The sequence below is a fragment of the Mustelus asterias genome, chromosome 23 (genome assembly GCF_964213995.1).
Source record: "Mustelus asterias chromosome 23, sMusAst1.hap1.1, whole genome shotgun sequence".
NCBI classification, from domain to species: domain Eukaryota; kingdom Metazoa; phylum Chordata; class Chondrichthyes; order Carcharhiniformes; family Triakidae; genus Mustelus; species Mustelus asterias.
This window is the reverse complement of record NC_135823.1, coordinates 66,575,874-66,590,880: the sequence shown is the minus strand read 5'-3', so window position 1 is coordinate 66,590,880 and position 15,007 is coordinate 66,575,874. Positions and strand designations below refer to the sequence as shown.

At 45.3% G+C, this 15,007-nt stretch overlaps 1 protein-coding gene across 1 annotated transcript in view; it reads right to left on the bottom strand.

Annotated features, from left to right (window-relative positions):
• dnah3 (dynein axonemal heavy chain 3) overlaps nucleotides 1-15,007 on the bottom strand; it is a 186,252-nt gene that overhangs the window by 100,667 nt on the left and 70,578 nt on the right. The window contains exons 20-24 of the mRNA XM_078239899.1: nucleotides 14,089-14,205; nucleotides 12,915-13,094; nucleotides 10,101-10,237; nucleotides 7,145-7,346; nucleotides 4,862-4,954 (exon numbers count right to left, since the gene is read on the bottom strand). Of these exons, the coding sequence (XP_078096025.1) occupies nucleotides 4,862-4,954; nucleotides 7,145-7,346; nucleotides 10,101-10,237; nucleotides 12,915-13,094; nucleotides 14,089-14,205 (729 nt within the window). The remainder of the gene's footprint in view (nucleotides 1-4,861; nucleotides 4,955-7,144; nucleotides 7,347-10,100; nucleotides 10,238-12,914; nucleotides 13,095-14,088; nucleotides 14,206-15,007) is intronic.

The window sequence follows — 15,007 nt, the reverse complement described above, 5'->3', positions numbered from 1 at the left end:
GGCTGCCAGTGTGATCCAGGGCAAAACATGCTTGCAGTAAGTATCTGCGTCTTGAGGTGTTCAGACTCAGGGCCTTTGAGCCATGGGGCAAATTGTGAACACTGCGACATATCAGGGAGGGGAAATGTTACGTTGCTCCGGGAGGTTATCAGGTCTCTTTTGTCAGTGGGCAGGAAAAGGAGGGCATGACTGCAAGAGAGGCAGGTAAGGGGATCGAGGAGGTAGAAATGAAGGAGCTTCAGTGCTTACGGTGCTTACAGCCTGTGCGGACAAGAGTGTCCTTTTCAAAGCTCCTTTTGACAGTTCCGCTGACTTTGGCAGCTCCAGTGAGCTTCAGAAATTTTTACACACATTGATGTCTAATTTTGAGAATCCAAAGGACACCTGACTTCCTGCAAAGTTGCCTCAGTATCCAGAGTATTTTAACTCTCCAAAATCCTCTGGCAGCTTTAGACCTTCTGCTGCTAGGTCTAAAACGCACAACTTGTATTTTTGACATCCCAGTAACGAAAATAAGATCAGCCTGAAGCAACTTCACTTTAACAGAAAAGATTTATTAGGATGCTACCGGGACTTGATGGTTTGAGTTACAAGATGTGGAGATGCCGGCGTTGGACTCGGGTGAACACAGTAAGAGTTTTAACAACACCAGGTTAAAGTCCAACAGGTTTATTTGGTAGCAAATACCATTAGCTTTCGGAGCGCTGCTCCTTCGTCAGATGGAGTGGAAATGTGCTCTCAAACAGGGCACAGAGACACAAAATCAAGTTACAGAATACTGATTAGAATGCGAATCCCTACAACCAACCAGATCTTAAAGATACAGACAATGTGGGTGGAGGGAGCATTAGGCACAGGTTAAAGAGATGTGTATTGTCTCCAGACAGGACAGCCAGCAAGTCCAGGAGGCAAGCTGTGGGGGTTACTGATAATGTGACATAAATCCAACATCCCGGTTTAGGCCGTCCTCATGTGTGCGGAACTTGGCTATCAGTTTCTGCTCAGCGACTCTGCGCTGTCGTGTGTCGTGAAGGCCGCCTTGGAGAACGCTTACCTGAAGATCAGAAGCTGAATGCCCGTGACTGCTGAAATGCTCTCCCACAGGAAGAGAACAGTCTTGCTTGGTGATTGTCGAGTGGTGTTCATTCATCCGTTGTCGTAGCGTCTGCATGGTTTCCCCAATGTACCATGCCTCGGGACATCCTTTCCTGCAGCGTATCAGGTAGACAACGTTGGCCGAGTTGCAAGAGTAGGTACCGTGTACCTGGTGGATGGTGTTCTCACGTGAGATGATGGCATCCGTGTCGATGATCCGGCACGTCTTGCAGAGGTTGCTGTGGCAGGGTTGTGTGGTGTCGTGGTCACTGTTCTCCTGAAGGCTGGGTAGTTTGCTGTGGACAATGGTCTGTTTGAGGTTGCGCGGTTGTTTGAAGGCAAGAAGTGGGGGTGTGGGGATGGCCTTGGCGAGATGTTCGTCTTCATCAATGACATGTTGAAGGCTCCGAAGGAGATGCCGTAGCTTTTCCGCTCCGGGGAAGTACTGGACAACGAAGGGTACTCTGTCCACCGTGTCCCATGTTTGTCTTCTGAGGAGGTCGGTGCGGTTTTTCGCTGTGGCGCGTCGGAACTGTTGATCGATGAGTCGAGCGCCATATCCTGTTCTTATGAGGGCATCTTTCAGCGTCTGGAGGTGTCTGTTGCGATCCTCCTCACCCGAGCAGATCCTGTGTATACGGAGGGCTTGTCCGTAGGGGATGGCTTCTTTAACGTGTTTAGGGTGGAAGCTGGAGAAGTGGAGCATCATGAGGTTATCCGTGGGCTTGCGGTACAGTGAGGTGCTGAGGTGACCGTCCTTAATGGAGAGCCGTGTGTCCAAGAATGCAACCGATTCCGGAGAGTAGTCCATGGTGAGTCTGATGGTGGGATGGAACTTGTTGATGTCATCATATAGTTGTTTCAGTGATTGCTCACCATGACTCCAAAGGAAGAAAATGTCATCGATGTATCTAGTGTATAGCATCGGTTGAAGGTCCTTCAACCGAGTTTTGAGTTTCATTTGCATATGGATTTGGTCATTGGTAAGTGATCCGTTTTGATTTGATTTGATTTATTATTATCACATGTATTAGCATAGAGTGAAAAGTATTGTTTCTTGCGCGCTATACAAAGCATACCGTTCATAGAGAAGGAAATGAGAGCGTGCAGAATGTAGTGTTACAGTCATAGCTAGGATGTAGAGAAATATCAACTTAATGCGAGGTAGGTCTATTCAAAAGTCTGACAGCAGCAGGGAAGAAGCTGTTCTTGAGTCGGTTGGTACGTGACCTCAGACTTTTGTATCTTTTTCCCGACAGAAGAAGGTGGAAGAGAGTATGTCCGGGGTCCTTAATTATGCTGGCTGCTTTACCGAGGCAGCGGGAAGTATAGACAGAGTCAATGGATGGGAGGCTGGTTTGCATGAAGGATTGGGCTACATTCACGACCTTTTGTAGTTTCTTGCGGTGTTGGACAGAGCAGGAGCCATACCAAGCTGTGATACAACCAGAAAGAATGCTTTCTATGGTGCATCTGTAAAAGTTGGTGAGAGTCGTAGCTGACATGCCAAATTTCCTTGGTCTTCTGAGAAAGAGAGGCATTGGTGGGCTTTCTTAACTATGGTGTCAGCATGGGGGGACCAGCACAGGTTGTTGGCGATCTGGTCACCTAGAAACTTGAAGCTCTCGACCATTTTTACTTCGTCCCCGTTGATGTAGACAAGGGCATGTTCTCCTCTACGCTTCCTTTGCCTCCGGCTTCAGGGATTGAGAGGACGGACTGTGGCCCAATGGCCTAAATAGATTTAACTTTTAATATGCTGAAAGATCTTCAATGAAGCAAACCTGATTTTGGGCCAGAGTTGTTTTAAAAATGCTGGGATTTCCTGTCGACAAGCTGGCCTGAAACTTATCAAAGGACACGAGTGGTGGGATTTTACAACCTAGTAAAATCCCGCCTGAGGCCAACAGAGATTTCCACTCTGGGGCAGGCGAGGTGGTAAAATTCGGGCCAAGGTATTGATAGTAACAGCTTGTCTCCAGGAGAGGGATGTGGTTACACAATGTTTGGAGCCAGTGTTTCCTTATATGGGCATTGGAATGTAAGCTTTATGTAATAAGGCTTAAACATGATGAGGTCTGGAGGGTCCAGAGCCTGTGTTGACTCTATTTGATTGGCCTAATCAAACGATGCAATTGGGTTTCTGATCAACCCACTGGCCATTTGCCAAGGAACTTTTGGGGTATAAGAATGCTAACACAAAGAGCTTGAGTTCTGTGTGAGGAACACAGGGACCAAGCTCACAGGAAGAAGAGACAACGTCTGGAAAGAAGAGAAAGGCTGACATCCATGAAGCAAAATCCTGGTCGGGTTTCATATGCAAGTGGAAATCAACCTTAAGTTAAATAACAGATTGTGAGTATTTGTTAATGCATTGCAAGTATTTACCATTTTCTTAAGTAGCTACAAAGTAAAGGAAATTGTGTTTAAGTGTCTAAAGTTGACTTTTCTTTATTCACTAGTAGAAGTTAAAACACACAGGTTTGGACAACAAAAGTCATTGGTGAAGCAGTTGAAGATGGTTGGGCCTAGGACACTACCTTGAGGTACTGCGGAAGTGATGTCCTGGAGCTGAGATGATTGACCTCCACTAACCATAACCATCTTTCTTTGTGACAGGTATGATTCCAACCAGTGGAGAGTTTTCCCCCTGATTCTGATTGACTTCAATTTTGCTGGGGCTCCTTGATGCCACACTCGGTCAAATGCACCATTGATGTCAAGGGCAGTCACTCTCACCTCTAAAGTTCAGCTATTTTGGCCATGTTTGAACCAAGACTGTAATGGCCCTGGTGGAACCCAAACTGTGTGTCAGTGAGCAGGTTACTGCTGAGTAAGTGCCACTTGATAGCACTGTTAATGTCTCCTTCCATCACTTTACTGATTGAGAGTAGACTGATGGGGCGGTAACTGGCCAGGTTAGATTTATTCTACAACATGACCAATCAGCAGCTGACATGGGATTCAATTCGGAAGTCCACTGACTTAACATTTGCCTTGTTCTTGGTAAGACCAATTATTATCTCGGCAAAATCAAGGCAATCATTAACTCTGGCTGCGTTTCAGTTTTGAAACCTCTTAGCCAGCTCCAGTTTTCAGCCACAAGGTTGTGAAGATGCAGTGTGGGATGTGTAGTGCTTCCTTAGTAGTAAGTTTTTTACACCGAGGGTGGTAAGTGCTGCCAGAGGAGGTGGTAGAAGCAGATACAACAGCAATGTTTAAGAGGCGTCTTGACAGATACATGAATAGAGGGATACGGACTGTGTAGAGGCGAAAGGTCTTGGGTTGAGAAAGGCGTCATGTGTCAGCGCAGGCTTGGTGGGCCAAAGGGCCTGTTCCTCTGCTGTACTATACTTTGTTCTTTTTTAGTAGCAAGGAAAAAAACCGATGGTTCACCATCCCTCCGGTTATGTTCGTAAACCTTGTAGCTAATTCAAGTGTGGGAAAGGCAGAAGCAGGGAAGCAAGCAACAATGGATTGCTAGGTTTGTGTTTATTTTGATTTTGCACATTTATTGTGGAATTATTGTAATTGACTTTGATCAAACAAGTACATCATGAGTATCAATCATAAAAAAATGAAACTGGATAAACAAATGGTCAAACAAAAATTCCATGGAAATAATAAGAATTGAAAGCAAAGTCAAGCCAGTTTGCCATATTAATATGAATACAACAAACATACATTTGCAAGATTTGGTGCCTTAATCTTATAAAACTGTATAAACAAAATGGACTAATAGTCATTGATGGTTAAGTCCTATTACCTGAACGTAGTTGGCAATACCTTCATGAATGACATGCTTTATGCTGCTAAGCATCATCTCTTCAACTTGCAAAAGCCATTTTTCCACCATACCCTAAAATCGAGAAACCACACAAAAGAAAGCTTCACTTTTATGAGATTAGAGGCAATTCAGTACGTATTGATTTTATAAAACTGATTGTCTGAAATGCACATCAGGAAATTCACGGGGACTGTCTCCACAATTTACTGACCAATAAATTTAATGGGGAACACACTGAAATGTTCCAATATGCGTTCTCAACAGGTGAGGTTGACCTCCGCGGGCACAATCTTGTAGAATCGACCCTTGGGTTTTCATTTCAAGAAAAATTAGGTATAGCTCTTGGGGCTAAAGGGATATGGGGGAAAGGTAGGATCAGGATATTGAATTTGATGATCAAAATGAATGGTGGAGCAGGTTCGAAGAGTTGAATAACCTACTCCTGCTTCTATTTTCTATGTTTCATAGTCAACGGGATGACATTGTGCAAATTACTGTTAAAATCAAATTAATAACCAGTCACTCACTGACTGCAATCTGGTTCCTGCAAATTGTGAAAATTAAGGGCCAGGTCAATTTCAGAAGTGGTGTCATGTAACTCAAAGCAACCTTCGCATAGAACCATAGAAACCCTACAGTGCAGAAAGAGGCCACTTGGCCCATCGAGTCTGCACCGATCACAATCCCACCCAGGCCCTACCCCCATATCCCTACATATTTACCCACTAATCCCTCTAACCTACGCATCTCAGGACTCTAAGGGGCAATTTTTAACATGACCAATCAACCTAATCCGCGCATCTTTGGACTGTGGGAGGAAACCGGAGCACCCGGAGGAAACCCACGCAGACACGAGGAGAATGTGCAAACTCCACACACAGTGACCCAAGCTGGGAATCGAACCCGGGACCCTGGAGCTGTGAAACAGCAGTGCTAAGCACTGTGCTACCGTGCCGCCCTCGGAGCTCGGAGCAATTTAATTGTTTTATTTTAAAAAGTAAACAGTGCCTGGGCTAGCACGTTATCTATTCATTCATTTTGAATCCAGCTTTGTGGATCCATATTCGGACCACCATTCCCAAGTTAAAACTTCAAGAAGAGTCATAGGGAAACATAGAAACCCTACAGTGCAGAAGGAGGCCATTCGGCCCATCGAGTCTGCACCGACCACAATCCCACCCAGGCCCTACCCCCACATATTTTTACCCGCTAATCCCTCTAACCTACACATCCCAGGACTCTAAGGGACAATTTTTAACCTGGCCAATCAACCTAACCCGCACATCTTTGGACTGTGGGAGGAAACCGGAGCGCCCGGAGGAAACCCACGCAGACACGAGGAGAATGTGCAAACTCCACACAGTGACCTGAGCCGGGAATCGAACCCGGGACCCTGGAGCTGTGAAGCAGCAGTGCTAACCACTGTGCTACCGTGCCGCCCCAAATTGGTGGACTTGAAACGTTAACTCTTTCTCCCTCTGTGGATACTGCCGGACCTGCTGAGTTTCTAGAAACATAGAAATTAGAAGCAGGAGTGGGCCAATTGGCCCTTCAAGCCTATTCCACCATTCAAGATAGAGTCAGAGGTTTACAGCATGGAAACAGGCCCTTTGGCCCAACTTGTCCATGCCGCCCAGTTTTTACCATTAAGCTAGTCCCAATTGCCTACATTTCGCCCATATCCATCTATACCAATCTTGCCCCATATCCCTTGATCCCTTTAGCCCCAAGAGCTATATCTAATTTCTTCTTGAAATCAGACAACGTTTTGGTTTCAACTACTTTCTGTGGGAGTGAATTCCACACATTCACCACCCTCTGGGTGAAGAAATTTCTCCTCACCTCAGTTCTAAAAGGTTTACCACTTATCCTCAAACTATGACCCCTAGCTCTGGACTCCTTCACCATTGGGAACATTCTTTCTGAATCTACCTTGTCTAAACCTGTTAGAATTTTGTAGACTCTTTCCAGCATTTTATTTTTTTTAATTGTTTTTAAAAACCCTGTTTTAGCAGATACAAGGGAAAAACAAGATGCCTGGAAATTGTCAATAACAGGGTGGTTGAATAAGTATTAATCAAATACTTTCATTGAGAAAATTAAGTGATATTTAAGGATTGATTTAGTTATTGTTTAAAAAGGTTATTATTAAACCTTAATCCTTAGTCCTCCATTTTGTAAAGAATAGCGAACCATGTCTATATTTTGGGTTGTTGTGTTATCTTGAACAGCAATAAAGACTCACGGGGAGCAATTATGTACCTTTGCTTTTGCAGGGTAGATAGCTTTGACAAATGGAACAATTTCATTCTCTGAGCTGATCATCCCCACTATTTGAAGCTGATCAGTGAACTGAAGTCTTGCTATCCCTTCAAAGCACTTCTTCAGATGTGGCTGGACTCGGAGTGGGTCTTTAGTCTCTGAAAGAATCTCCAGCAGCTCATCATTGGACAGGAAGAAGAACCTGGAGTGAAAAGCAATAGCACGACAAAGTGTACCAGCAAATTAACTCACCCTGATGATGCGAATGGTGGACTTTAATACAAAATGCAGAGTGCAATCGAGCTTTCATTTCTATTTTGTAAATTAAGGAAACTGCATTTTGCAATGAATTGTAATTATTTGCATGCCAAAAAAAGTCATAATTGTGCAATCCTTTTACTATTTTCTACTTTAATTGTAATGACGCTCTATAATATGCCGAGTTATGATTTATTTGTTTCATTCATATCGTCATCGCAATTTGCCTCCTACTACCATGATGAATTTGATCCATCCATCTATCCACCCACCCATCCGTCTGTCCATCCATCTATCCACCCACCCATCCGTCTGTCCATCCATCTATCCACCCAGCCGTTCCACTGTCCATCCATCTATCCACCCATCCATCCGTCTGTCCACCCAACCATCCATCTGTCCGTCCACTGTCCATCCATCTATCCACCCACTCATCCATCTATCCGTCCACTGTCCATCCATCCACCTGTGTCTGTCTGTCCATCCATCTACCTACCCACCCACCCACCCATCTGTCCGTCCATTGTCCATCCATCGTCTGTCCATCCGTCCATCTACCCACCCACCCATCTGTCCGTCCATTGTCCATCTATCGTCTGTCCATCCGTCCATCTATCCACCCATCCATCCGTCTGTCCATCCATCTATCCACCCAGCCGTTCCACTGTCCATCCATCTATCCACCCACCCATCTGTCTGTCCACCCAGCCATCCATCCAGCTATCCACCCAACCATCCATCTGTCCGTCCACTGTCCATCCATCTATCCACCCACCCATCTGTCTGTCCACCCAGCCATCCATCCAGCTATCCACCCACTCATCCATCTGTCCGTCCACTGTCCATCCATCCACCTGTGTCTGTCTGTCCATCCATCTATCTACCCACCCACCCATCCATCTGTCCGTCCAATGTCCATCCATCATCTGTCCATCTGTCCATCTACCCACCCAGCCATCCGTCTGTCCATCTACCCACCCAGCCATCTATTGGCAATCTGATAATTTAACTACCTGTTTTTACCAATGAACTCTCCCACTCTACCCAGCACTCCCATTTCTGACCCAAGGGAGTCCATGAGATATTTACCAGGGGAATGTCTCACTATGAAAATCTTCTGAGGCAGATACAAATGAACTACAATAGAACACATTTACACCTTAGTATTGTTGTAGTAGCGCAAACCAGAGTGAGGCCATAATGGCTCCTGAGGTAAGCAAAACTGTAACTAATTCAAATGTTTAACAAAAAATGCAGATGCTGAAGTCTTGCAAAGGCACAAGGACATCAAATTTAACGGCCTGAAAATCCTAATCCCAAGAGAGGGTGGCAAAACGGTGAAATGGTTAACTCGGCCGTTGGAATTTGAGGTAGAGTTCAGCTCCTCCTTCATTTAAATTCTTGCTCAAATTTCAAATGAGTGCTGGGTGGGTTATTGAGGGGTGATCTTCCCAAGAAAAATTCTAAATACCGAACGATCATGAAAAGGAGAGTTTCAGATTCATTTTTTTCGGCGAGACCAAATCTCATACCACTTTGTACAAAAATGATGCACAATCTGTTTCCCACCAGCAGGGGGAGGGGATGGAACCTAAGCTTGTCAGAAAGCTGGCTGCTTTCATATCAGTGGTAGGGAATCTATTGGAGAAAATTCTGATGGAGAGCATCTATCTCCATTTGGTGACGCAAAACTTGATCGGGAATGGTCAGCATAGCTTCGTCAGAGGGAGGTCATGCCAAACAAATTTGATTGAATTTTTTGAGGAGATGATCAGTGTGTAGATGAGGGTAGTGCAGTCGATGTAGTTTATATGGATTTCAGCAAAGCTTTTGACAAAGTCCCACATGGGAGACTTGTAAAGAAAATACATGCACATGGGATACAGGGTAATTTGATAAAGTCGATTTAAAATTGGCTCAGTTGTAGGAGAGGGTGATGACAAGTCTGCTTTAATGGCTGGAGCCAGTGTCCAGTGGCGTACCACAGGGATCTGTGTTGGGTCCCCTATTATCTGCCATTTATATAAACAACACAGATGTCTATGTGGGGGGTAAGATAAGTAAGTTTGTGGATGACACAAAGATTGGCCAGGTGGTTAACATTGAGGCTGTATGTCTTGGGCTACAAGAAGATATAGATGGAATGAGCGGATAAGTGGCAGATGGGATTTAATCCTGAAAAGTATGAGGTGATAACTTGACAAGGAAGTATTCAATGAACGGTATGATACTAGGAAGTTCTGTGGAACAAAAGGACCTTGGCATGTTTGTCCACAGATCTCTGAAGACGGAAGGGCACGTTAGTAGGGAGGTGAAAAAGGCAGATGGGACACTTGCCTTTAGCAATTGAGGCATGGATTACAGAAACAGGGAATAGCAGTAAACAGAATAGTTAACAGCAGATTTGAGTTTCAGTGAGACAAGGAGAACAGGACACTAGACACTGCTTAGTTAGGAATCAGTTACTGTATCAAAATCGTTCAATATTCTCTTCTGTGGAAGTGAGTGTTATTTTTATATAATTGCTAAGATACAAACAAAAAATTACAGAATATCCAAAAAGTATCTGCATATTTGTATTGTACATGAAAAGTTACAGTAAGATTTTCCCCCATATCTAACATACTGCCACTTATTTTAACTTAAAACACAAACTGCTGGAAATGCCATTTATTTTATTATCACCGTTTATTTTTACCTTGGGAAATAGAGTCTTTTCTTCTCCAGATATAAATTAAGTCCTTTCTGGATGTCCTCCAGCAGAACATTAGCCTCTAGCAACCTTTCCAACATGTTTGGCTGAGCTGTAGCCACTAAAACCCGGGTATCTTTTACCTGGGAATAAAACAGACGCGGTGTGAGAGGGGGCAGCTCTTAAATTCCTTGTGACTGTGCCTCCTTGTCAACACATTGAGGCTGGGATTCTCCTGTCTCGCACATCTCGTTACCGCTGCCAGCGGTGCTGAGTCAAATCTCCATTCACTGCCGCGGGCGAGGTCAGAAGATCCCGGCCTAAATGTTATACATGTGCAGGAGGGAGAATTTACTCTTACACAATGGGCGGAATTCTCCCACCCTGTCTGTGGTGGGTTTGGTGGTGGGTGGGAGGGGAGAATCCAGTGGGAGCCGAAAAGCCGGAATCCCACCAGCGTCCAAACAGGTTGCAATGCACCCAATGGCTGGTGAATGGTGAGTCAGTCTTCCCGCAGCTTGGTGGCGTGAATGCCATATGTATTCATCTGCATCTCATAAATACTCATTAACACAGCTGATTGCCGAGATCTCATCAGGCCTTCCAATCTTGTGTCATACCAACGGGTGATCATGGGTGGGGTTTTACAGCCTCGCTCGGGCGAGACTGGAAAATCCCGCCCGAGGTCAACGGAGGTTTCTGTTGTCGGACCCTCGCCTGTGGCGATTCCATGGTGGGCAAGGTGGTAGAGTTCTGGCCCATATGTTGAAAAACCCATTCCAAAAAAAGTGACATGCACAAGTCAGACCTTAGCTCATTGAGACTTTGAGGTGAGTGCAACTCACATAGCCTACTTGCCATAGCATTGCACTGCTCCCTCCTTTATGTCTGAATGCCACTCTCTTGGGCAGACAGATTCATGCTCTCCAACTCCATGCCAAGCTGGTCTTTAAGGACAGCACCATCAGGGGGGACCAAAGTTCGACTGGAAGTGGGGTGTGAGGTGAGTGACTGACGAATACAAGAAGGGCAATGTGGAAGGAGCACTCTGCAAAAGGGGGGTGGAAGCACAAGAGGGCAGGCAAAGGGGCAAAGAGATGGATGAGGATGACTGTGATGATATTTATTTTTACGTTTAATGGGAATGTTTAAAATTCAGCTTTATTCTACAGACAGTCAGTATGTCAGGAATGCAGCCCAGATTTTGGGAGCACAGGATAATTATTCATTTTAACCATGTAGTATTTACTTAGGATAGTGCTAATATTTGTTTATTTATAGATGGAGATTTCCCCTGAGGTTTTATAGAATTTATAGAATATAGAAACCCTACAGTGCAGAAGGAGGCCATTCGGCCCATCGAGTCTGCACCGACCACAATCCCACCCAGGCCCTACCCCCACATATTTACCCGCTAATCCCTCTAACCTACGCATCCCAGGACTCTAAGGGGCAATTTTTTTAACCTGGCCAATCAACCTAACCCGCACATCTTTGGACTGTGGGAGGAAACCGGAGCACCCGGAGGAAACCCACGCAGACACGAGGAGAATGTGCAAACTCCACACAGACAGTGACCCGAGCCGAGAATCGAACCTGGGACCCTGGAGCTGTGAAGCAGCAGTGCTAACCACTGTGCTACCGTGCCGCTGATTAGGCTGATTGATAACTCATGACCCATTCAATCAGATGCGGGTGTGGTAATGGGAGGAGCTAGGTCTGTAGCAGGGAAAAACTGAGTAGTTGCTGTTGGAAGTCTGCTGAAGTCAGAGGCATGTGCAGACTGTTTCAGAGAATTCACTCTCTCCATAAAATTGCTCTCTGAAAGCTTCAATACTGTTAACACAATTTATAGCAAGTATGCCTGGGTTTGCTAATTGTACTTATTTGAAAGTGGTTTTGCTCTATGTATGAATGGGGCTTATTTGGAACTGGAACAGTGATGTTAGAAAATAAAATTGTTTCCTTTCATTTTTAAATATTCAACCGTTAATGGTTAAGCTGCTTCATTTGTTAGAGCTATATTTAAACCGTGTTATTAAATGAAGTATGTTTTACTATAAAAGATCCTAAATTTGTCAGTGGAATCACTCCTGATAAAAACATCCTATTCTCATATTTATGCCAAAAATGAAAATTTGTTGGGGTCTAGTCTGGCTTCATAATGTCCCTTGGGGTTCTGATCCGGGACCCTAACAACGATGAACTATGGAAGACAAAGGGGAGACTGAAGGGAAGGATGATGGACCTTGACAAGGCTGCATGAAATGCTCTCAAACAGGAAGGTCAAAGGGATACCACGTTATTCACTGTAAGGGGATGCACAGAGACTTCGGAGGCAGTACGTAGAGGTCCAAGTGGGGCATGGGCACCTCACAGGCGATGGTTGGGGGAAGGGTGGTTGAATCGAAGAACAGATTTCTTCCAGATGCTGCGAGCCTTTTGCCAACGGGATCAGACATCCTTCAAAGTCTCGTGAGGACCAGGTGAAGGAGACAGCAATATGAGTGTGCTAGACTGGTGTTTATGTATGGCACCCAGATCTTCTAACCTGCTGACTGATGACACTGGATAAACCAGCTCCTGACCAGCCAGGTGTCCTCACGAGACCATGCAGGATGTCCGGATCCCAGAGGCAAAAGGCTTGCAGCCTCAAGAAAAAGTCTGTTTCTCGATTCAAGAGAAAAGATGCATCCATTGTTAGTTTGTATTATGATGCAGAAGAACCTGGAGATCCAGTCACTGGCCTAATTCCTAATTCAGCATTAATTTTCTTGTGTCCAAACTGAAGTTTCTAAAGTGACTGAGTGATTTACTTACTGCTTCCAACATAATGTCTTTCCAGTAGCCATCGACAATACCAAATTTCCGACCCTCCTCTGGCATCTGAGCAATGATATCCTCTGAGCTAAAGATAGGCTCCAGGTACAACCAGGTGGCCTGGCATTTTAACCAGGCATCTAGAATATTCTGCATCAGGACCAACTTCTCCTCCCATAGCTAGAAAATGGCACACAACATAAAAAACATCATTAGGAATAGTTAATGGAACGGTTAAGTAATGAACAGGACTCTGTCCCATCCACAATTCTTGTAGGAATTAGGATTTTGTAGAATCATAGAAACCCAACAGGCTGGCACAGTGGTTAGCACTGCTGCCTCACAGCACCAGGGACCCGAATTCAATTCCGGCATTGGGTCACTGTCTGTGTGGAGTTTGCGCATTCTCCCCGCGTCTGCATGGGTTTCCTCCGGGTGCTCCGGTTCCCTCCCACACTCCAAAGATGTGCGGGTTCGGTAGATTGGCTAAATTGCCCCTTAGTGCCAGGTGGACTAGCAGGGAAAGTGCGTGGGGTTCCGGAAATAGGGCCTGGGTGGGATTGTTGTCGGTGCAGGCTTGATGGGTCGAATGGCCTCCTTCTGCACTGTGGGGAGTCTATGATACAGAAGAGGCCATTCAGCCCATCGAGTCTGCACCGACTCTCTGACAGAGCATCTTACCCAGGCTCTTTCCCCCACCCAATCCCTGTAACTCTAATCCATCTAATCAACACATCTTGGCCAATCCACCAAACTTGCACATCTTTGCACTGTGGGAGGGAACCAGAGCACCCGGAGGAAACCCAATTCTTCACAGAATACATTTGTCAACAAAATGAAATTTGTAAGTGATTGCTGCTGTCCGGGCAAATTATTAAAAAAATAACTTTGATCAGTAGTTTGTTACAAAAGTAAAAGAAAAGAAAAAGAAAAATGGGTTTCTGAAATTACCTTTTTAATAGTTTCATGTATTTAAAGTGGTTCCTAACTCAATTTCACCCACGCTGTGAATCCAAATCTGAAATTAAGCTAATCAGCAGATATGGGTTTATTTTTAGCAAAAGGACATGCATTATTTCAGAGATCTTCATGTCGAGTTAGATAAACATTCACAGCGCATGTTGGGTTCTCATATTTAGCGTTTGTGCGCTCCTCCCCATCACTCTGCTCTTACCTTGCACTCTTCTTCAATAGGTTTGATAAATGGGGATCCACGCATAGTCTGGGTTTTAATGACATGATCATCCAACAGGACCTGAATATCATCCACTGCGGACAGGATGCTGATATTCTGGAAACACCGAGAGGTGACATTACAACATCTTCTCAGTAAGTGATAGATTCAGCACAGCTACACCACCATTACACTCACTTGAAGGCGATAAATAGCTCATAAGCTGCAGGCATGAGCTCAAATCACAGTAATGCTGATAATCTAAATCTATGGCAATGTCACGAAAACGCCTTTGCTTTAAAACAAAACGTAAGTTTGAGTTTTAAAATATACAGTAAGTTCGCCATTCAAGGTCCTCCCTCAGGAAGGGGATTCACAGACCATGGGGGCAATCTTACCATCTCGTTTCCCCACCCGCCCCGCAGTCAATGGACGGGGTGAGCCGGTAAGATTGCGAGAGAGGCGAGAAATTATTTTTCAGCTCTCGCAATCTTACCGGCACTGGATATCCGGCGAGGTCAGCCTCGCACCTGAGAATAGAATTTAAATATTACAAGTGAGTCATGGTCGCAATTGTCCTGGCTCACTTGTTTTTATGGAGGTCCTCGCCGGCGGGAATTATGCATAGTCCAGATCAACACGGATCTGTCATGATGGCCTCACCAGTAGGACCGGAGGCCATCGTGGCCCACTCAGGAAGCTGGGGGCAGGGGATGCCCCTCAGTCTGGCACTCTGGCTGTGCCAGCCTGGCACCCTGGCACTGCCCACCAGACCCACTGGCACTGCCCAGGCACCAGGCAGTGCCAAAGGGGTGTGGTTTGAAAGGGCAGGGTCTACTAGGAGGGGAGGGGCCTGAAGGGGTGGGACCTAAGGTGGAGGATGCTATGCAATCTGCAATTGGGATCTGGGGGGGAACAG